Genomic DNA, 24,322 nt, shown 5'->3' with positions numbered 1-24,322 from the left:
TTGGGAAAATGAAGCTGTCTGAAAAATGTGGTAGAGAAGGGCCTGGACCCAAATGCCCATATGTGTAGTTTTGCACAAAACCAGTAAGTCTGACACATCCTGTGTTGCACTTACTGGGCAGTGGCTGATGGGTCCCAAGAGTTCCTCTGCTTTGACCACAGGTGTTAAGGCGCTGCTTTAGAAGGGAAATTTTGAACTGAAGAGCTAAAATTAAGTGACCAAAAATAATGAGAAAGGGAACAAACTAAAACTAATATAATCTTTAGCAGAACACAAGCGTTGAACAAACCTGTTGCAATATATCTATTAGTAAGAGAAACTGTAATACAACAATATTCTCCTGAACTCTTTGTTTGCCTAAAACTCGATGAAAAAAATGTAAGAAAGAAGCTATTTAAAAATATTTGTTAAATTTATGCTTTGTCTTCACCTATGGAAATTTTCTTTAGTGGGCTCTCCGAAGATCTGAGTCACTTCGGTGCCCAGCTTGTGCTTTTGATTTCAGTCCATTTTCTGTGACCACGATGCTCAGCATCTCGCAATTGGCCGTGCTTGGTTTTGCTGAGTGTTGACACATGCCTGATGCAGAGAAGACCGTGACCTGCTCCATCCCAGCAGCAGGTCCAGCAGCTCCCACACTTGTCTGCTGTGTTTCTCACCTGGCACCAACCAGCTCTGATTTTGCTGATGAGAACTTGAGCTGGCAGCCCCGACTGTCCTGGGTCTGGAGCAGGTTCTGGTGTTTCCAGCCACCTGCAGCCTAAAGCCGGAGCCTGGAGCAGCCCGCTCACCTGCGCCTGCTCGCTCAAGGTGGTTCCAGGAGGGACTGCTGGGGTCATATCTCAGCACAGTGAAAAGACACTTTTGCTGCTTATAATGTCAAAAAAATGTTGACGCTCCTGCTGGTTGTTTCTAGGGAGCAGAAAGGCAAGGCTGGTGTGTGCTCCTCACTGCACTTTTAATGGAAGCGAGGCTTCCACCCTGCTGGGAGGCATACTAATAGCCAGATTAACATACTTCAGTTTTAAAATAACATACTTCCAATTAAGCAGGACTTAACCAAATCTTTCCCAGGCTGCAGAGGGATGCTAGTAACAACGCTGGCCCTGCGCTGTGGATTGGAAAGGTATGAATTCCAGTTTCAAGTCACCACCTGGGTTATTTTTAATGCCTTGCTTTTGTTTTTTTTTTGGAAAACTTAAGGGTTGCTGCTACTGTCCCTCATGTATTTCTGATGCAAAAAGGCAGGGCGTGAACAAGAATTGTAGTATAATAATTAAAACCCAAACATTTCTTTCAAACAAATGGATAGATAGTGATTAGATGCCTACAGAGATATTTTCTATAATATCTGATGATATACTTGGAAGAATTTGTTGCATGCTTATATATTTCATTTAAGATACAAATTGTATGCTATTGTGTTCTTTTAATACTTGGAGTCTGGGATTTTTAGGGAGCAGTGGATGATACAGTGTTAAAATAAGCAGTCCTTCCTTTACTTGGAGATCATATATGCTGAATTTAGAGGTTTTCCACAGCTACTGATGGCACAGTCACAGCACTGTGTTATTCCTAAGGAATAATCAAATATGCTGGGTAAAAAGCAAGCCAGAATTTGTTGCTTAAATTTGAAAATGTACATAGTGGATTCTTCCAAAACAAACCAATTTCTGTCTTTAGGTAGAAACAAATCTTGCAGCTTGCCTGGTTTTCACACTAAATTATTTCTGATTTGAATGGGAAGTTTACAGGAGTAAGAACTATTTGGATTTTGTCCTTATTTTTAGGAAGTTTCAAAAAGGAGAAGTTGGAACTTCCAAGTTATTCAAATGCTGTGATTTAAATCCCATGACTTAAACAGCACAGTAGATACCCACCAGGTTGTCCCAAATGAACTTGGCAGTGGCCTGGGAGGTGACATTGCTCCTAGAACTGCAGTGGAACTGCACACTGAAAGCCTTTGCTTGCTTGATGGGTGATGGGATACATCCTGCTCCTTCTTTTTATGCCAGGTTAGTAGACTCTGATGGATGTGAGATGTAACATTATACATTGTGTTCATCAGACTTTTTCAAGACTGTGGTATAATATGAGGGCACCTGAGAGCTGGCTTTTACAAAGGCAATTATAACTTGCTGTCATGTGTGATGTTGCATTCAGGGCCTGGACATATAACATTTTTTTTTCCTGAAAAGCTCTCATTGGCTTCAGTGATATCAGTATTTCAGCCTGTAAAAATTTTTTCTTTCAAGAGGTATTATCCAGTCTATTCTAGTTTGCATTGCCAGCAATGTATTAACCATTAGAATAATGAACAAAAATTGCTCATATTTGTATAATTTCCCTTTTTTTCCTCTCTCTATCCGTTGACAGAAATATCTTGTGTGAATGCAGCTCTGCTGATTTAAAAACAACTTATTTCTGTGAACTAATCCCATCTGTCAAAAAGAACCCTTCTGCCCAGACAGGCTGTATTTCTCCTTGGTGTCCTGGGTGCTGTACTGCCATGGTGGTGGTGAATTGCATTCTTCTGCAGGTGGCAGTCCCACTCTGAAAGGAGAAGGTGGTAGTGGATCACACACAACACAGCCACAGGCAGACAAGAAATCAATCTTTCTCACATGGGATATGGACAGAACACTTTGCATCCATTGTGTAAGAATTTTCTGGTAAAGTAAGTGTCATTCATTCAAAGGAAGAGCTGGCAACTTTACACTTAGACCATGTTAAAAAAAATGTACCACAGAAGGTGTTGGCTTTGTTGTTATTGTGTGTGTTTGTTTGGTTTGGTTTGGTTTGTTTGTTTGGGTTTTTCATTTGTTTTGTTTGCTTGTTTGTTTCTTTGGTTATGTTTCTTTTCTTCGCTGCAGTTTGATTGGTAGAGTAAGATTGCAAAAGGAGAAATAGTGTTCTTGCTGTCCTGACTCTCAAGGATGCTCTCACAGTATCATCACGCTTGGTACCTGCTACTGCTATTTTGCTTCCAGTGAAGTAATTCTGTGCAATGGGTATAATGCTGGATTGTAATTTCTCATATAAAGTAAGATTTTCCTAAAAAACGATGTGGCATGGAAAGCTATGTCTCATTTATTGAAAAAAAAAAAAAACAACAAACATCCCAAACTCGTATTTTAATGCTAACATTCTTTTAAATAACTCTTTATTAGTGAATGATATATTTGATATTGTTTATTTGGACCTGCTTTGAGTCGGGGCTTGGATTGCAGAGGTCCCATCTAACCAGAAGTATTCTGTGATTTCTTTCTGTTTCATCTTCCTTTAATAGTCCTGTTCTCAACTTCCTTGCTGTTAGAGAGAAATTTGAGCCAGAAAGGAATATAAGCAGCTCTCTTCCATGCATTTCTAACTGCAGATTTGCATATTCCATTTTTAATGCAACTCATGTGACCGATTTTCTCTGAATCCACTCAAGAAGTAAAGTAGTTACACTTGGACTATTGTGTTTTAATTGGCAGTTTCCTTTTCCTTATGAATCTGTTATCATAACATGAGTTGCTAGGCTGTTTCTTGGACTGATGATTATTTATCAAGTTTACAGTACAGCAAGCATCTTGCTGTGTCTTATGATTATAGAAATACAGATTATTTCTAATGTGCTCTTCAGATTGTATTTTTTCTAGATTTATACAGACTGCTTTGGCTCTCTTCAGGCACTTAGTTTCTTTTTTTGAATGGTGATTTTTCTGTTCAATACACATCCAAGAAATAGATTAGAATTAAATAATGTATATTGAAAAAAAAACCAAAAACAAAACCACTTAGATTACTGGCAACATTCAGCTGGGACTAGAATGCCTTTCTCAGGCACTTCTCTTTAACATTTAAAGGTCATTTTACAAATGAATCCAGGAACACCAAGAAATGAAATGATGAACTCAGGATTTTGGCAGTGGTTATTTTAGCAGTGTGTTGTATTCACTGTGTCACCTCTAGTGCATGATCATAATGCTTGCGTACTTCTCACATTATGGCCCCTTCCTAAAACTATTGTATCCAAATAAACATCAGAAGTCGTTCTTGCATCAGATGTGATATAAATATCTGATTTCAGCCACAGTGCTTGTTCCTGGCCAGATTTAACCATGTTGTGATCACTTTATTGTGGCCATGGTATATCCAGTAATGGTCCCTAAACAGGAAGCAGTTATACACAGTAAACCGGAGTGGGATAGTGTTCCTGCCGAGATTAATTAAAGTGTCCAGCAATTAGTAAGTTGAGTGGCTCATTTAAGGTTATATGATTACAGGCCTGTGTTTAAAGATATTTTTTAAGATTTAGACAGGTATTGCCATGACGAGATACATAGCAGCACTGTACCCTGGCTTTGTTGTTTGTGTGGCTGTTGGTGACTATTGGCAGTGATGGAAAGTCCCTGTTCTCCTTTTAGCTGGTGTTTGCATGGTTGCTCATATAAGCACACACACCCAACTGGCTTTTATTGTCAGTCATGAACTTTCTAATTTGGGAATGTGGCAATCTGAGAAGAGACACTTTGTGCTTTTTTATTAGTCCTGCCTTGCCACAGGCACTTAAATTCATTAAAGAGCTGGAAAGAGTATTCACCTGTGAGCAGATTTATTTTCTTTTCCTCTCCTGATGTTAATGCCTACCTTTAGTAAGCTCTACTGTGTACACAGAGGTAACTATGTCAATCGCTCCCTTTGATAAGGGAATGGAAGGGCCGTGGTTAATTCCTTTGTTGGAATGCATTTCTGTTGACATTAACAAGAGCTCTGAGTATCAGCTGCCTCCCAATCCTGACCCAGTGATGTGAATGAGCTCTTGCATCCGCACAGTTCTCTGGGCTCTGTATGGGCTGTGGCTCCAACTGCAGAACCGCAGCCTCAGGGAGATCATACAGCGTTCATGTGCTGCCCTGGGGTTTGGGAGACCCAGGCTCTGTTCCCCCCCGCCACAAGTTCTGGTGTGACCTTGAAGATTCATCTGGCATCTCAAATTATCTCTTTCTTGAGAAGTGATGCAAGACACTCTGCCGCTGGAGTAGGGGCTCGGTGATACGTGTGACAGGATGTGCCTTAGGACAGAAATTGAGTACTGTCTTTGAACAGGACTCAATAAACAATAAAAGGGAAATAAAAAGGATTTACAGCCCTTACAATAAAGACATTACTACAAAAGAATAATTCTAACAAAAAGTAACAGGTGTAATATTTCTTTCTCCAGTATCCCCCTCCTCCATAACATAGTGTTCAGCTGTCACAGTTTCTAAAATACAATTTTCATTGTTCTTCCCACACTATTGGGATTTATTAAGATGCAGCAATATTTCTAGGTAGGACTTGATGATCTGGAGGGTGGTATCCCACCTTCATGGCTGGCATTTGAACTAGCATCATTTAGAAAAAAAACCAAAATGAACCCAAATAGTGTAGGTATCTGTTAGGAATAGCTGCTGGCACGGGTCTCTTCAGCAAATCTGTTTTGTGTTGGGAGGTGTGCTAGTTGACTGGTTACTGTTTTGAAGTGGAATTATTTGCTGGGACATGGTTCTCATGCTGTCAGACTCCCAGGACCCTACAACCAGCAAGAGGATTCAGTGAAGTGTCCAGATAAGCTCTTTCCATACATAGACATGATGCTTGTGAGAGGACCTGAGAATGGATCCCCCATCAAACCCTCTGAAAGCAATGTGTGTATCCTGTTCCTCGGTGCTGCCTTCTCCTGGGCAACTGGGTGTGTGTTTGTGTGTAGGGGCTGAGAGGGGAAATGTATATTTTTTCTGCTTTATTGTGGGAGAAGGTGTTGTTACGTGCTAGACTAGAGAAATCCTTGGTTTGTAGTCCGAGGTGTGAGCTGGAATGGATTGTTGTAGGCCTCGTTTATCTTAATAGACCTGGGGAGGTTTGACAGCAGCTGAGACTTAGGATTGCTGAATGCAAAGGTTGTGACTGTTACGCTATCTGGCTTTACATGTGGATAGCCTGGACTTCTGAGATTAGATTATGCATCTCTGTCAACAATACAAGTTAGGTACAGTAATGGAGGAAAAGGACTGTACTGCTTCTTTGGTTTTGATTTTGTCCAAATCAATTCCTTGCATCATGTTGGTAATTTCCCTTGGGTTGTTTATCTATTACCAGATAACACGAGGTTATTAAATACTTGTGCACAGCAGGCCCTCCTTATCTGTTTGTGCATTGTTGCCCTCTGTTGCAAACATTCTATATACACATGTGCATTACAAATTACATGCCCCTATCTGGTTATAAATATTTTCCATTTGGAATTATCTACTTCTACTACAGAGATGAGAGGTGATCACTTGAGCATGAAAGATAAGGGGCCAGGGGAAAGGAAAATAAAAATTATGGAGCATGGAGCTGCATACGAAATAAGTGACATAATCCAATGTTATTAGATAAAGAATAGTTTTTCTTACATGCCTAGCCACTGCCATGAATTCTGGTTATATGCCTGCAGAGGGAGAGGGAAGAAAGGTGATTTTTTTGCAGGAAACCTAGTATAATAAGCTTTCTTTATTTGCCAGAAAGAAAGTCAACTATGTTAATACATTGTGTTTTTTCTAAAGGCTATGTTGTCATATTTGGAAGAGTGGAAAAGCAACTCTTCCTGTTCCTGAGACTTTGGGCCACAAATAATCAGATAAAATGGAAAAATCTTGGTTTAAAATTAATTGGTTTGTGCAAATTCTGTCTTTTTGCCAGTTTATTTGTCCTCCATGCAGAAGCAAGATGTAGGTGATGAGCTGTTCCCAGTGCAGCAGCAGCTCTCATGGTGCTTGGCCAGCTGGCTGTCGTGCCTCGGTGCCAGGCGGCGGATCCCAGTCTGACCTGCCCACGGGTGGTCGGGATCCCTGAGATCCTGCTAAGAGCAAACTGACCCGTGGTCCCTTGGGTCAGAGACAAGCAGCAGCTCTGCAGTATCGCTGCAGCTGCTGTAATGATTTGCCTTTAAAAGTGTCATTTATGGTCCAAGAAAATATCCAACATGGTTCTTTACCTGGGGAGCAGAGTATGCCTTCTAGGCAGCTCAGTGAACACACAAAGCTAGAGCATAAAACTAATGAATTGGCAAGATTTTGCCCCTTTCGTACAATGTGTCAATCCGCAATTTCTGGCACAGGGTAGACAATTGTTATGTTAAACCCCATTCCATATTGAAGAATAATTTATTTCCCTTCACAGTGAAGGAAGCCATGTTTGTGCCAAGTGCTAAGTTTGAACAGGGACATGGTGACTCCTGGGCCTTTGACATGGAAATAATTCTTTCCCTAAAGGTAAAAGCACAAGGCTTGTGGAGGTCGCAATAACATCCAGCATGGATTCTGCTGTGTCGAAGTCAACAGGGAATTTTAGGCTTTAGAAAATGCATGAAGTTATGAGAGAGCGTTTATTTATTTATTTATTTATTTATTTATCATTTTAGCCCTGTTGGCAAACTTACAGTCGAGAAGAAGAGTTTTTAGAAGTCAGTAAAATGCATCTGTCTCAGCAAAGCATGAGTGTCAGACTTCACAAATGTAATTGTTCTGAGAGATGTGAGGACTCATTTAACCACTCAGAATGCTAGTACATTAAAGCATCAAAGTTATTGAAAGTGAGGCTTAATTGACTGTTCTCTATGAATGTGAGGCAGTAATTTATTATTTATGACACCACTGCATCAATAACTTTAAAATTCGAAGTCTGTGGGCAGATCCACAGCTGCCTTAGGACACTGGAGGGCTGTGGGGCTAGGGCACCTTACGTCACTGAGCATCTGGCCTGATAACTTCCCCACTTAGGGAGGGTAAAGACATAGAAAACACAGGCCACTTGCATGTGACTGGATGAAGAGCATGATTTGTAGATGATTTTCCTTCTGAGAAACTCCCTGGGGCATATGTGAGAAATCTTTATTGTATGGCCTGCCACAACCAGCGTTCGAAGAGGAAGCAGGACTGTGGTCCAGGTTGCCCCTCTGAGCCAGGACTGGCCACTCGCACAAGCCAAGTAAGCTGCAGAAGTGCAAGGAGAGTGGCTGCTTTGCCAGTGCACCTCAAGCCCACCATTCCCTCAGACCATATCCTGAAAGGATGATGACTTTTGAAGGGATTGTGAACTAAGTGATCCCTTTGAATACAATCTGTGTAGCTGTGGGGTGGCTGATGTCTTCTGACTCCTTATAGAATCATTTAGGTTGGAAAAGACCTTTAAGATAACTGAGTCCAACCATTAACCTAGCACTGCCTAGTCCACCACTAAACCGTTTCCTCCATCCTGCCCTCCTTCTGCCCTTTCCTAAGAAGGCAAAGTTGCATGAATTATTTAACACTGCTTTGTCATGCTGAATAGGGAAACTTGACAAACAAAAACTTTGTGTATTTGTTAAAAACAAATAAACAACCCCTTACAACTATAAGAACTTAATTATGTTAATATTAAACATAATTATGGCACATTAATTAAGTTTTTACATTTACAAGGAGAGTTGTGCGGTGCTTTCCAGACATCTGTACCATACAGCGGCAGGTGGTAGAATGCAACATTTCCAAGTGCCAGATAGGCTCCATTTTCCCATTCCATATACGGCTGCTTTTTCTCTCCAATTGCAGATACTCATCCAGCCTAGTCCAACTGAGTCCTTATTTGAGAGATTGTGCTGAAAGGCAAATGCATCTATCTTCATAAGCCTGTTTGTTTCCATAATTAGAAGCCAAATCAACAGTGTATTGAAGATGACACATTTGCTCATTCCCTTTCTTCTCCCTATGGTGGCATAAAGCAGTGAAGCACAATAATTAATGAAAAAGACTGTTTATTATTCAGGCAATGTATCTGAAGTGGAAAAAAACACAGAGCATGGGTTAAAAATGTGTTGCTGAAGACCATCAGTGCCATGACAAAGTGTGTGATCAGTTCTAGGGGGAGAGTCCCATGTTCAGTCCAGTTGGGCAGGGTGCTCTAAAACTGTCAAAGACAATTGAACTCAGATTTGTCTTGTAAAACTCAGGAAAATGTGGAATGTATTAAAAAACCTGACTGAAGTACCCTGCTAGGGTATTTTTAATGGTCTTCCTAACACTGTGACTTTTTTAGCTTCATTTAATATCTGCTCTGTCCTCTGGCTGAGTGAAAATGATACATTTTTTTAGTAGACTTACATTTTCTTCTGTGAGACTCTGCCCAAGAGGTTTTGTAAGACAAAGGATGCACGTAATGCTCTGCTCAGCATGCTGCCTTTGCAAAGCAAGGCTAATCTGTTTTAAATAACAAAGGCCAGAAAATGCCTGACTGCAAAATATTGCTTTGTCTCCTGTGAACATGCTAAAGAGTGAGGCACTGCTTGTGGGCCAGTATTGAAGATTAGGTAAAATGCAGCATTCCCTTCCACCTCCTGAAGTCCAGGGAAGGATTCCTCCGTCCTGACTGGCCGTGGGAAAGCCTTCTGGGTTCCCCTGAGACTCTCTCTTCATTTGCAAAAGGCTGCAGTGTAACCAGAAAATCAGAAGTATGCACTGCCCAGTAAATGTCACAGCTCTAGCATGCAGCTGAAGTCATGCTGGTGGGAAGCCAAGATTTGGGTTCTGTTCCATTTCCATGTATTTCCATACTACACCTAGCTATGAAAAAGATTTTATGTTTACTCAAGCTTATAAAGTCAGTCCACATTAGGGAGAGTATATGACAGGAGTAAGAATAGCCCACTTGCTAAACACAAAAGTGATTGAGAGAACAATGACTTTATCAAGGGTAGTGATTTTCAAGACCTTGATTAGATTCTGCTTTCCTTTTATATATTTTATACTCAGTGATGATGCTGCATTGTTGTGGCAAATAAAGCTTCCTGTTATTGCAAAGCTGTGAACAGCCACTTACACTGAAAGCAAAGCTCTGATCTTCACGTTTTGGTTATTTATCCTCCACAATGTTACATTTTGGGAATAGAGGGCTGTTGTGCACTGTTTTCAGATAGGCATCATTTCAGTAACACAAATTTCTTTTCTTGGATTTAAAGTGCTGCTAGCTAGTGGTTGGTTTGCTAGTTTGGGGCTTGCTACAGATCTCTGTGTGTTAGGGGATGAACGATAAGAACATGGGGCTTTACACAAGAACGATAGAAAACCTGAATGTGATCTTTTGACTTTATAGTGGGGAAAAAAGTATATTGATCAAACACAGCAAAATTAATGCAAAGAAGAATAGTGCTTTATGCTTTGTGTTAATGCCTCGTGCTGTTTATTCAAGGTGATGTGGTCATAGATAAACAATTAGAATACGTATTGACACTTCAATGTGGAAAATTCTAGTAATATATTGATTCAATTCCTAAAACATAGCTGCAGTTTAAGTACTGTGATAGACATGGCCATCAGATAATTTATTTTTAATTCTCGTTCTTTATTAGAAACTGTAAGTATTGTAACTTCTATTTGATATTCTCTCACTTCTGTGCAGAGAGTTCATTTACACAAAGGGTATGGGGCATGCACTGTCCTGCAATTCCAGCTGAAAGAGCATCACACCTTGTGGCTGAGAGTCTTTACAAAGAGGGGTGAATTTAAGAAGTCTTTGCACTCGACTGTCCTGTCCTTTCTTCCATATCCTCAGAGAAGCAGGTCCACTAAGGTCATCTGGGTTGTAACAGTCTTCAGGTTAGAGGACTCGTTATGAAACTGCTCTGTTCCTCTTTGTCAGCCTAAGAGAGGACACATCCACCTCCTTCCCAGGAAGGAACATTTAATGTGCCTAATGAAGTGTGCTTGCTTTTAATTTTCTGTTGCATTAACCATTCTAGTGTGCATGTTGTCCAGATCTGTTTGAGGCAACCAGCTCCTGGAGTCTGGCTGGCTTCTGTTGAGCATCTACCTGGACTCAATGCAGAAATGTCACCCTGGCGCGTAGCGAAGAGCAGATTGCACCACTAATGCCAGCAAAACAATAGAAGCGAAAGTCTCGTTGATGAGGTTTAAAAGAGAAACCCTCCTGTATTTTGTTGGGAACCAATTTGGGCCAGCCTAAGTGGCTGAAGTTTTCGTCCCTGCCATGGTGCTGACTTTGGGGTGCTGGGCTCTGGAGCCAAGCCTTCTCCCATGGATCCTTCCCTCAGCTCAGTGCCCCAGGGCCTTACGTACCAGCCACACACAGAGACAAATAAAAACAGCTGTTCTCTAGAGTTTAAAGTCTAAACAGACCGAAATAGAAATAAGTGTGGTGATCCCATTTTGCAGATGGGGAATTGATTATGGAGAAGTGGCTCGCTTGAGATTTCACAGAAAGGGCTAGGTAGCATTGGGCTTTTAATGCAGATTTGATTATATGCAGTTTACCATCCTAACCACAGGAGCGTTATTCTGCATCACAGCAAAGGCATTTCTGGGTTTGTGAAGAGATTTGGAAGAAAAGGAATCTCAGACAATTCTGAGTGGTACCATAGCATAAATAGAACATAGCAATGCTAATAAGGAATTGTAGTGAACAGTGTTTTCAGTTAATTAACAATAGTGAACAGCATATTTCGGCTCTACCTTTTGGATTTTCTCATGCAATGATCTTTAAACTAGAGATGTGATAGCTGTTGATGAAAATGTTATCATGTTTTAATTTGGAATTATTCTCCTCCAGTCTTTCTACTGGTCTTTGTTCTCCTGAGAGAAGAGCAGAAGTCATGGAACTCTTTAGTAGAGATAGAAAAGAGCTGTCAAAGTTTACAAAGAAAAATGGAAAAAGAATAAATAACTCATTTTATTATTTTTTCTTGAAATATTGGTAAAGAAAGCTCATTGATGATACTTGGGCATACTTTTCTGGAAATATAAGCTAGTTATCTTGTTTGTCGCTACAGTAACTTAATACACACCTATGTAGCTATGGTACATTACGGTTGAGTGCTTTATTTTGTGGCATGTTAATCAGTGGCAGTATTCTGATGTCAGTCATGTAGGCCAAATAGTCACACTTGGAATTCTTATTAATATATAATTTATGGTTCTTTACTTTTTGTCTGCCTCCTTTAGGCTTGACTGTTTGAGAATTGTTAGTGGTTAAATAAAGGGGATATTTCTACGTGCGTAGGCTACTGTTTTGCTGAAATAACAGGTTTTTTACACCTCGTCGAGCTGATAGTTGTTGTTAACATCTAATTTTTTCCTTTCCACAGAAGAACTCAAGGAGAAACTGAAGAAGTATGTTGATGAAGTGAATGCCCGTAAGCCTGGCTTCATCAAGGTTGTTCGGCACAGCAAACAAGAGGGGCTGATTCGATCCCGAGTTAGTGGATGGAGAGTGGCCACAGCACCCGTAGTCGCTCTCTTTGATGCCCATGTGGAATTCAATGTGGGATGGTACGTGTCTCGAATTTCTCCAAGCAAGGGACATTTTCTAAGCACTGTTTATGAATTACTGAGTGGTGTTTCTCTTGCACATAGTGGGTGAATTAGCATTCTGATCTTTTTTAATGAAGATTCAGACACAAGCATGGACACAAGAATTAAAAATGTATTTGTTCTGTGTAATAAAATTTAGATCCATTTTTATAGTGTGTGTTATCTGCTTGTCTAATTACAATATGTTTAAAATATATTGGAAAACTTAATGTTAAAAACATCTTCTGATAATGCAAAATTATATTTTTTTAATTAAAACTGTTATGTTTCCTTTATTCTCTACACTGTAAATAAAGAAGTGCCAGTTTGGCACTGAGGTTGCTGCTCTGTGCAAAAGTAGCACATAACTAAAACCGTGTATTTTAGCTTGTTCAATCTAGATTTAATATCTTTGTTGCTTCTTGAGTAAACAAAAAAAAGATGGTAAAATGGCAGGAGCTTGTGTCCCTAGGATAGATCTATTATCATCTCTGATCTTGATGTCCTTGCTAATATTGAGAGCCTGAAGTTATCATTATTTGCTAGCAAGGGTTGCTCTATGGTATGCAGATACTAATTTCCTCCATTCAGCAGCTAACATCAAGGTTAATAATAGGGCATCCTAGATAAAATATTGCCATGTGTTATTTTGAGGCAGATCCTGCTCTGTCAAAACCCCATCTCCCAGCAAAGCAAGCTCCGAATGGGCAACAGCTACAGGCTTTGGCCTTTCTGAAACGTGCAGCAGAAGCTGCTGTTTACATCCCTGCTCTCCTCCTACTGATGTAGTCTTAATGTTTTTTTCCTTTTTTTTAGGGCTGAACCAGTGCTTACTAGGATAAAAGAAAACAGAAAAAGAGTCATTTCTCCATCATTTGATAACATTAAGTATGATAATTTTGAAATAGAGGAGTATCCCCTCTCAGCACAGGGGTTTGACTGGGAGCTGTGGTGCCGATATCTGAACCCTCCTAAGTCATGGTGGAAACTGGAGAACACAACTGCTCCCATCAGGTGAGATGCAATTGCGACTTCCAGTAGTGTGTCCCTGGCAATGCTCTTTCAGATACGGCAGGTGGTGAGCGGTCTTAGCTAAGTAATAGGTTTTACTGCCTGTAATGTTACGTTAGTTAACTGTCCTTGACCTGTCCTCTTTAGTTTTTGTCCTTGGCCCCTACACAGTCATCGGGAAAACTTTTTTCTCGGTGGACCTTTTAAAATAGGTTTCCTTGTTTTTATCATGAGGCAAAACACACAGCCGAAGTGAGATGGTAGACGTGAACTCTCAGCAGCACTGCTATTACCAAATGCCTTGTCTGCTAATTTAGTGGTAATGGGCCAGAAACAGCTATTTATTTACAAATGCATTATACAAACAGAACTGATCTGACCATCATATTCTTTATAATACTGTCACATAGCTTTACAGCTGCGTTGTATCCTGGCTGATAATGCTGGTCCACTGATAGTGGGTGAGCAAAGAGATTCTTCATTGGTACAATCTAGCTCTGTACTTTCTTACCACATTAGGCTGGTACAGAACGATACCCTTTTCTCTAGGAGAGGAGTAGGTGCCTCTGAATCCCCTCAGCAGCTCTGCTGAGATTCCAGGCCTTTCTATGCATTCATACCAAGGAGGTGATTGGTACCTATAATCTATTTTGCAGAAAGAGAGCGTGAGGTCTGTTTTCACCAGCTGCAAAGCAGAGCCTTAAATGCAATAGCAATGGCAGTGTGGGGGGGTCATCATTACCAATAAGTTCCCATGCTGTCAGCGCAAGGGGTATCCTTCATCTAGTAGTTCTGTCTTTTCAGGCAGATGGCTTTTTTCTAGAGCTGTCAGCTTAAACACTCTTAATCGCACTGACCCATGTGCTGGTCACTCAGAATTAGCAAGTAGGAAATGAAAATGTGCAGGTTTGCCATGGACATATGTAAAAAGGGGTGGTAATTTCCACATCATTAGAAATGGTTCTCAGTGTTAATGAACTCTGTTAACATGATGAAAATGCTTTGAAGTATTCTAAGTCCTAGAGAGGCAAACCTCCTCTGTTAATTATAGTGACTTTTAAAATTAAAAGTATTTGAACTCAGAATAAAGAGCAAGTCTACTTTTCCATTTTTACCTCAAAACTCTGTTCTATGTGAGGATTGTGTGTTTAGGTTTGTTCCCTAGCCATTTCTCTGGCACCTTTTATTCAGTGCAATACACTGCGTATGTGTGCTGGATAATTTAAACAAACAAACAAAAGTCACATGTATTGATTGATGGCTTCTGTCAAGCCTCTAATATGCTTCTAGAATTATAACAAAGGGAAACAGGTACTCTGAAAAACACTTTTAAATCAACACCAAAAGCAAGAGTACTTTGCCATAAAAGAAGCATAACTTTTGAAGTTATGAAGTTAACTGCTGTTTTCATAATTAATAAATACATCAGAAACATTCTTTCATTGTTATGAAGTGGGTACTATAGCATTTCAAGTTAAAGGCATAATTGTGTAATTTCTGTAGAATTGTACAATTTTTGATGAAGACATCCTATAATTTGTTTAAAAGCAGATGTCTGTACTATTACAGCTTTTATGTTCCCAGTACATGTAGAATGATTTCGTCTGTACTGCTAATTAATATCCTGTTGTTACCAGAGTTCCTGATATCAGCATAGTAATCAGAAAAGACATTTTTATTTCTTGCTATTGTGGATTATAAGGTAGGAAAAAAATGAAAAGGCTAAATTACTCTGTATTCTCCTCGCTGCATCTCATAAAGCTAAAATTGTACGCTCTGTGCCTGTACTCTTGCCTTCTTAAGACTGGCTCTTCATAGTAAAAGTTGACTAATTCAGGTCGCATTATAAATAGAACTTATTGATTCGGTAAAGGTATGTGACTTGTTTAACTCTGGCTCAGGACAACAGACTAGTGTTAGAGTGTGCTGGTTTCTTGATTCTGTGTTGCAAAACCTGACCTAGAAGTTCTATTAATGAAAAAATCTCTTCTTTTACATCAGCTTACAGACACACATTTTCTTAGCTTTTTCTTTCTGGTTAAACACACAAACCTGGGCATTGTTGGTATCCTTGTTAAGTATCAGAGACAAGACACCTGAGGACTTAGCAGGGACAGACTAGAATGGCTGGTGCCTCAGAAACAAAGCTGGGGCTCCTGCATCTGGTATTGTTAGCACTGGAATCCTACCTGGGTGATAATGTACATCCAATCATTTTGAGTCTGTTTTCCTTCAGTGGTGCTTATTTTGCTGTAGAATCAGGAACATTGGAAGAGAAAGCTGTATAAATCTGTTTGAGAAACATCTCCCTAAGAATCTGTCTTGGCAAACCATTTGACCCAGGAGTTATAATAAAATTGTTCATATTCATATATTCATGTTCATATTCATATGCTAATTTTGGTTGCTGCTATTTTATTCTTCCAGAAGTCCTGCGTTGATTGGATGCTTCATAGTAGATCGAGAATACTTCCAAGAGATTGGCTTACTGGATGAAGGCATGGAAGTATATGGTGGAGAGAATGTGGAGCTTGGAATCAGGGTAAGGGGCATAACCAACCAGCACTGGTGGTTCGCATTTAAAATACAGCTTGCTTTTTATTGCATGTGAAAAATACAGTCAAAAATGTATGGACACATGAAGGAAATCAGCAGCTCTGTAGCAGTGTAAATTTTTGTTGAAGACAGAGCAGAGGGAGAAAATATCAAAAGTTCCTATATCTTTTTAAAGAGTTTACCTGGGACAAGGATATAAACACAGAATTTCATATTATTTTTTAAATTCAAGTAACAATGCTAGAATTCTGCGGAGATGATACCTAAATTCCTTGCTTACCTGTGACCCCAGACTTGCTGAGGAGGATAGTTTCTTATAGGCATAATGGGAAAAGTCTTTCTAGATTACTTGGTTCATTTCAATCAGAAAAATCACTACAGAGCAAAGTGGAATATATAGGCATTTATGTTGCCTTCTGTCTGGAGAGGAATTAAAATATTCATAAAGTGCATAAGTTCACATATTTTGTTATTCCATCATACAGTCTTAATCTGTTTACTACACAGAGTATTGTGTGTGATTTCTGTACTCCTTTCTCTATTTCTTCACAGCTAAATAGTGTTCTGAAAACACACGCTGTTCTGTTTGAGAATCTTTCAGGTTTTTGATAAAAGAGAAGTTCTTAGGTGGGAAGAAAAAGTGGTTTGATGTGCGTTATAAAATTAAACTCTGAACTCTGCTGTGAAGTGTTAGTGGAAGCTTGTATTTTGGTTGCCAGAAAAAAAGCATGCAGTTATACAACAGGGGGGAGAAAAAGATCTCTGCTGAGACTGTGAGATATATCAAAAAAGTACTAATTTTTGCTTCTGGGGTCCTGAAATGCTTTTTCTCCTACTTGTCAGAGATAAAGTGTTACTGCAGCAAGACTGAAGGGCAGGTCCCCTCTCAGCTACATAAGAGCACAGTTCTAAGGAGAGCAAGAGGGAAATGCAAGACTGCTTTTAATAACACCATTGTCCTCACTGCGAGGGCCAGAGAGCCATCTTCCATTCCCGAAACCTTATTTTCCAGCTCAGTGTTGTGATGAGTTGAAAATTAGTGTCACTTTGATTTTTCTTTTCTTTTTTCGACTGACAAAACTATTGTCTCCTTGTGAGTGGAAAGAGTCTTATCTAGTTTTGCATCATGAGAGATATGCTGTCCAGTCTGCTACATTTAGCCTTGCAGAAGTTGATTGGGAAAAGTACTTTGATAGACCAGAGAGACACAAATCTCTGCATAATTGAAACTTTGCAGTAGACTGGATCACTGGAGTAAGGCCCAACACTGCACTCATTTCCTTATGGCTTTTTGTTGGTCTCCAGGGAAGCAGTGCCTGACCTACATAAAATACTTTCATCTGTAACAGATTGTAGTGTGCAAGGTAACGTAACATATGCTATGACTTTATCCCAACTTGGATCTGTGTTCCTGGCTATATCAAGGCAAATTACTGAGCCGTAATGAACAGATTTTTCAGCAGTTTATTACCAACTCTTCTCACAATTCTCAGCATATCTCAGATAATACCAGGATGAATACAAATGTACAGTGCAGTAGTAGAGCTTCTGGGAATCACGACATTATTTCTACAGATGTTGAGCTTGAAAAGCAAGCTCCTTCCCTTGGCCACCTGCTTCTGGCGCGCAGCTGGGGCCATAACACCGTGTCCTGGCAAAAACGCAGGTGGCTGCTTCCCATACGCTCTCATATTATATTATGGTGGGTGGCCATGTCACTTGGGGACATCCTAAACACTTGTCCCTCCAGGTGCAGTTCCCAGGGGCTGCCTTTCATTGCCCTGAGATAGGGCTATGTGGAAAAGTGTAGTCAGCAGGTGATTTCAGGACAGATGGTCTGGCTCTGCTGCTGAACTCGATTTTTGTCTCTGCAGCACCAAACAGTCATTTCTAGATGACTTGTGTTGCTTTCTGGTGTGAGGCCTACGATGAATCACCTAATACAGTATTTGTTCTACAGAAACTACATTATAGTAACAGTATCAAAGCAATAAATACTGTTTCCATTTTAAAATTATGCTCTTCAGTCCCTGACTACAGATTGCCCACCGTGCTTTATCTTTTGTTGCCATTTTCCTTTTTTAAGGAGTATCTAGCTTCATCTAGTATTCTGCTGTGTGATACGCATTATCTTGTAGGGGGGCAGAAGCAGTGACTGTGTGCCCAAGCTGGCCTGATGTCCAGGCTAGCCGAGAAGGATGTTGTGTATCACATTCGCTGATATGATGGAGTTGATATCTAGTGAAATTTCCTTCATTTTTTTCATGGCTTGAGTTTCTAAGTAAATTTCACACAGCTTGTCGCATTCTTTGCAGTATTTATGCACTGGAAGTCAATTCTCTCATTGGGAAATTTTATGCGTAAGCATGTAAGAACAAATGTCTACAGGAACAGGAGAGGTTACTTTCAACTACAGAAATAGCAGCGAGAGTTAGGACCATTTGAGCTGTTTATCTCGAACATGCGAAGTAGAACATGGTCCCATGTCCTTATATTACTAATTTTTTCCAGAGGATGTAACACTGCTGTGAGCCAAACTCATATGCAGACCAGCTGCAGCACCGTGTGATGACAGGACCGGGTAATTCGCTGTCTCTGTGGTTGTGCGCAGAGTTAAAGCCTTATTCTCCATTTGCTTTGTTAGCAGCTGCATCTTCAGTGATGTGAGATAAGATTTAATCTCCCAGTTGAGATGCTTCTGAGAAGCAATGTCTACCTATTTAGGATTTCTTTTCATTATAAGTGAGAAACCACTTACTGTGTCTTTTAAGATCTAGAAATGGTTTGTTTTCAGCTGAACTGATGGGGTTTTCACTGTGCAGGGACAGGAATTAGACCCTGACAAAATGGAGACTTACACCACTATCCTCTCCCAGGAGGTATTTTTGTCACCTCATCATCTGAACAAATATCTAGTTATTTGTGTTACATGAATGCAAGAAAATCCCCAATGACTGGAAACTGTATCTGAAGCATTCCTTGTTGATAAACCATAACAAGCCACAGATGACAGGGCTTCGGTTGGAGGATTATTCTGTTGAATCTGTTGAATTAGTTTCTCTACTCAGCTCTATTAATCTCTAATTTGGTGTGTTATTTTAACGGCCAAGATTTTTACCCTTGTCTACGGCTTGTAATAGCATTTGTAAAACATTAAACATATATTATTAAATAAATATTAATAGAGTTCTGTTGCCTTCAGCTAGAGGCTGACAGATGAGTTCAAAATATGAATGCATTTTGAATCTTAGAAACAACGCTGTATTTTCTCCTCAAGCAAATGTTTTCTTGCAAAGCTATTTATTTGCCCCATAAGAAAATAAAGGCAGGCTGTCTGATGCATGACTTGACAGCATCCTTTTTGAGCAGCTCAGTCACTTTGGGGTTTTTGGAAGATTCATTTACTGTGCCCCAGAATCATATTCTTAAATTCATGTTAGGATGAGTAATGCTTCTTTTTGGTTTGTGTTCAGTCATTCCCAACTGAATGGACTTAAGAGTGCTTTTAAGGGACCAGATTGCATTTGGAGGGCAAACTGGAGTCACATTGCTTATCCAAGGGACCAAATAGGAGCTGTGTTGGTAACTGCCTTACAGGGGAAACAAAATGTGAGTGTAAGGCCAGTATTTCTCATTGTTATTTGGGCTCTACTTCTGGTTGTGCCGGTACAAGCAGTAGTAGTAGTTAGTAGTAGTAGTAGTTAGAGAAGCCCCTGCAAATCCATTGCAATTCCTGCTGAAGTCAGCAGAAGATTTTTCATCAAGACCAAACCTGTAGCAATAATTTTGTGTTTTTAAGCAGCCTGCATGTTTGATAAAGCTTCCAAATATCTGTTGCAATGAAGCTGTTTGTACCGCTTTAAGGAACGCCTGGACAACTATTCAATGATTTGCCTCCGGTCACAGACTAAGTCATCATCAGAGTCAAGGCAACGTGAGCCCAGCCTTTGACGTAGAGTAATTATGTATGTCACAAAGACTTAATGCTTGCAGATGAATTCGTGTTCACAGGGATATAATGGCCCTGTTAAATGGGTAAGAGGAAATTTTATTAGAAGGTAATAGCTCTTTAAGGGAAAAGGAATGGATCTTGCTCCCACTAAATGATATGTCAAGACTTTACATCAGCTGACCCAGGAGGAAAATTGCATTTATAGTTCAGACTGAGCATGGCACACTACTTTTATACACTATATTGACATAGTGAAATCAGTTGCATATGCAAGAAAATAAGATTATAATAAATATATCTGCTTCATTTCTTGTTAGTCTAGTAGTTTGTCTATAGAACATAAGGGAAGGTGATGCTTTTTCTGTTGGTGGAAAGCTAGAGAAATGCAGTTTATGAACAGAGGTGCAGAAGTGAGTTATTTGATCAGAAAATAGTCCCAGTGTTCTTTGGGGTATTTTCTTTACCATAGGGTCCCTCTGTTGTAGGGCAAAGCAGATGTGAAGTCTGCCATGTGTCTCCCTGATCTATCCTCTCCTTGAATTCCAGAGCTGTCTTCCATTTGTTGGTTTGTTTGTTTTGGGGTGGGTTTTGGTTGGGGGTGGGTTTTTTTTTGAAGGTGCTTTTGACTCTATCTTTTGTTTGTTTGTTTGCTTGTTTTTTAACTTTCTCCCACCCCAGCTTCTGTGATCGTGACTCTTCATTGCTGACCAGTTAACCCACTCTGTCTCGTGGTGTGTAGAATCCAATTGATGCCTTAGATTTCCAGTCACTTCCAATCCAAAGTGCTTGTGTATTCCAATTGTTTCTCACCTGGGACCCCTTTCTTATGATATGCCATTGCAAGAGTCCTCTTTGTGATAATCACGAGCAAGTGCAGATATTTACCATTGCCCCCAAATCTCCCTATTTATCTGAAAACATTTTTGACTTTTTCCTCTTTCTCTAGAAGTTTCCAGCAATTTTACTTGTCAGTGTTTCTAAAACAGGCCATGAATTATATGAAATAATGGATATATTGCATGTAAATAGATATCTGCTTTCATTAGACAAAGCCTTTGCATAGTGTACAAGTTAGAGTGTAGTTTCACTACACATAGGCTTGGACAGCTGTGCTGTTTTACATTTTCTCCTTCTCCTGGCCATCCTCTTGTTGTCCCTCTCGCAGCGCACTGGTGCTTTGGCCCGGCCAGCACAGGTACGCAGTGTCTCTGAACACCTCCAGTTCAGAGATAAACCTCTACATATAACTTCTTCAAACTGCAGGGTTAATTTTAGTGTTCATCAGTTTGTGATTTACCACACTGCCTCACGAACTGTTGTGTTAGGAAAATTGAGGCCGGTATGCCAAGAGGGAGGGAATAGCGAAAGTGAGGAGATTTTTCACCGAGCTGCTGTATTGTGGAAGTTTGCATGGGGAGTGAGCAGTGGGATGTGTCATGTGTCCATCGCGTCCCTTTGTGTCCTTGCTGCTGGGTCCCCTTTCATGGCACTCGGCTGAGCAGTGCACATCTTCCCTAAATTCCCTTCAGGAAAATTAATCTAGACGTCCCCCATTCCTGCACTTTCAGCTACCCTCACTTGCTGTGGCCTTAAAGCCATGTTTTTGACTTGATTTTAGTAAGTAGGCCATAGTCCTTCCCACTTGGGGATGATTTGCTGTATACAAAAAATCCTTAGTGAATGTTCACAGGTGCTGTTCAACTGTATTAGGTTGATGATGTGTGAAGGGGAAGGGCTGAGAAGTACAGGAATAAGAATATTCTTAGTTCCTACTTTTAGGTAACATTTAAATACTGCTTTTTAAGATAGTGGTTTCTCTTTAACTTTACATTAAAACTTCAGATGAAGAGGTCTGTTTTATTTTTATCCATTTTGTGGATTAAGAAGAGATCATTTCTAGACTGAACTCAGCAAGAAAAGATTTTAAAGATTGACCAAATGTTACTTCTTACAAGAAGTAGCCAATGCTTTTTGTAGCCTACTCTTTCACCAAGATAAATATCATTCTTGAGCAGTGCAAGACATTGCCTAGCATCCTGTGTAACCAGTAGCAGCTTCTGAGTGTGGCCAGAATTATTGCTAAGGTTAATTTTGGTTTGGGAAGTACCTTGCTGTGTTAACAGCCTGAATCCCAAGATAACACAGACTGAATTTCTCTATTTATAGGGTCATAATTTCAACAGGAAACAAACAAACAAACCCCACCTAGCCTCTACTAAGAATAAAATAAGAAATTTTCATGCCTCCAAACTGGTGTCAGTCATGAATGACATCAACAGAAGCTGACTTTCTGTGGCTTCTTATGGTTTTGTGTCAAACCTACGGTGGAATAATTGTTTTTTCCCTGGTTTTGCCCATTAATGCCTCAGCAGGTAACTTGCAGCTACAGCATGTGTAATTATACATACAGACAACATTACCAGTGAATTGTTTTTGTGTTTTTGCTCTTTCTGGAAAGAGAACATTTTATTAGCTGCTCCCACAGGAAAGCAAATGATTGATACAGCACCAGCTACCACATGAGATCACTGTACCCTCCAAGGAGGGAGGAAGAGGTACTTGGAGATTTCTAACAAGTGTTTTTTCACCAGTTATGCTTGTGTGGTTGCACATCACCAGCTGGGCGGTAATACAGACATCTTGATGTTTTACGAGAGGAAATTGTTGTTCATAGTGCTATGGAAAGAAGTAAACCATTTAAGTCAGTATGCACTTGTAAATCAGTGAACTCAGGTGAGATGCAATTAATTAGTGTGTTATTTTAAGACAGTCTAATGCACTTTAAGTCACTGCATGGTGACAATGCTATTGTAGCTTCTGGTATTGCAATTCTTCACGGCCTAGTCTCTGAAGATGCCATACTTTTGTTTGTTTTAGTGTTATACTGAGGGGAGATCTCTCTAGGATTTAATTAAATGGAGAGTTTTTTGTACTGCAAGACTGATTTAGTAATCTAACAAAGATTAGCGGAAGACCAGTGTGAGAGAGCAAGGGATTGTTGTGCTGTAACAGAACTGAGTAGGTGACCAGGATGGATTTACCAGGATGGATCCAGCATGTTTGGGTCAAAACTGCAAAGTCCAGATACCTTTACATGTATCACAACACCTGGTGTCCTAAGTCAAGCAAGTGGGGCAGAAGACCAGGTTGGCTGAACTGGGAACCAGTTGTGGAGCTTGAGAGGAAAAAGAAATTATATGACCTGTGGAAGCAAGGTCAGGCTTCACAAGGAGGTTACAGAGCTGCGATGCGTATATGCAAGGAGAAGACACAAAAGGCCAAAGCTCAAGTAGAGTGTTGTCAGATAACAAGGGCTTTTTAAAGGAATTTAATAGCAAGAGGAGTTCTAAAGAAAGCATTGGACCAATACTTGCTGAATGTTATCTGACTAGTAGGAATGAAGAAAAAACTGGAGGCACTAAATGCTTTTTTTTCTCTGTCTTTAATAATACTGCTACACCTTGGGCCTCCCAGTCCCCTGAATCGGATGACCACGAGTATGGGAACAGTGTCGCTATTGAGACGGACAAACGACATAAACCAAGCTCTTAAGTACAAACAGCAGTCTCCATTTATTACCACAGATGCCTTTTTATATAGTCTTTACCAGCTCAAGTGTCTTTTTGCTATTACTTACAGGCTGCAATAGTAACATATCATTGGCCCATTTTGCTATCGTTAATGTTACTCTTTTACTCCCTTCTTTCTCATGGGTACACCTTAATATCTTCAAGGCCAACCTCTGTTCCCATGCCCTCCACCAGGGAATCCAGGGACCCAGAGTAGTCCCCCACAGGACAGTTACTTCCCATTGGTGGACACTGAAATTTTAAGGGGCCAGCTCTATCCCCTGAATGTTCACAAGTCTGTGTAATCTTGGGATTCAGATTGTTAACACAGTCAGGTACTTTCAAAACCAAAATTAACCTTAGATTCTGCACCTAGATCAGAGTAACACCAGGCACAAATATAAACTGGGAGAGGAGTGGCTGGAGAGCAGCCCCGCAGGATGGGATCTGGGGATGCTGGTCCACAGCAGCCCAACAGGAGCCAGCGGTGTGTGTCCTGGCAGCCGGGGGGCAAACCCCATCCTGGGGGCATCAGCCGGTCAAAAGAGTTGATTGTCCCACTGGATTCAGCGTTGGTGCAACCTCACCTTGAGTGCTGTGCACAGTGCTGTGCCCCACAATTTAAGAAGGATGTGAAGGTCCTTGAAAGCATCCAGAGGAGGGCAGCAAAGCTGGTGGAAGGGCTCGAAGGAATGTCCTGTGAAGAGCAGCTGAGGAATTTTGGCTTGCCTGGTTTACAGAAAAAGAGGCTGAGGGGCGACCTCATGGCTCTCTACAGCTTCCTGAGGAGGGGACGTGGACAGGCAGGTGCTGGTCTCTTCTCCCTGGGATCCAGCGATAGGACACGTGGGAACGGTTCAAAGCTGCGCCAGGGGAGGTTTATG

General features: G+C 40.4%; 1 protein-coding gene across 2 annotated transcripts in view; it reads left to right on the top strand.

Moving 5' to 3' along the window:
* Nucleotides 1-24,322, top strand: part of GALNT18 (polypeptide N-acetylgalactosaminyltransferase 18) — a gene marked incomplete at both ends in the record, with an annotated part of 236,302 nt that overhangs the window by 149,466 nt on the left and 62,514 nt on the right. For both annotated transcript variants that reach the window (XM_080345458.1, XM_080345457.1), the window contains 3 exons: nt 12,146-12,329; nt 13,167-13,364; nt 15,789-15,903. In XM_080345458.1, the coding sequence (XP_080201584.1) occupies nt 12,146-12,329; nt 13,167-13,364; nt 15,789-15,903 (497 nt within the window). The remainder of the gene's footprint in view (nt 1-12,145; nt 12,330-13,166; nt 13,365-15,788; nt 15,904-24,322) is intronic.

Source organism: Nesoenas mayeri (assembly GCF_963082525.1).
Source record: "Nesoenas mayeri genome assembly, chromosome: 5".
In the NCBI taxonomy this organism is placed as follows: domain Eukaryota; kingdom Metazoa; phylum Chordata; class Aves; order Columbiformes; family Columbidae; genus Nesoenas; species Nesoenas mayeri.
Note: the sequence above shows the minus strand (reverse complement) of the source record. Positions and strands in the feature narration are given on the sequence as shown.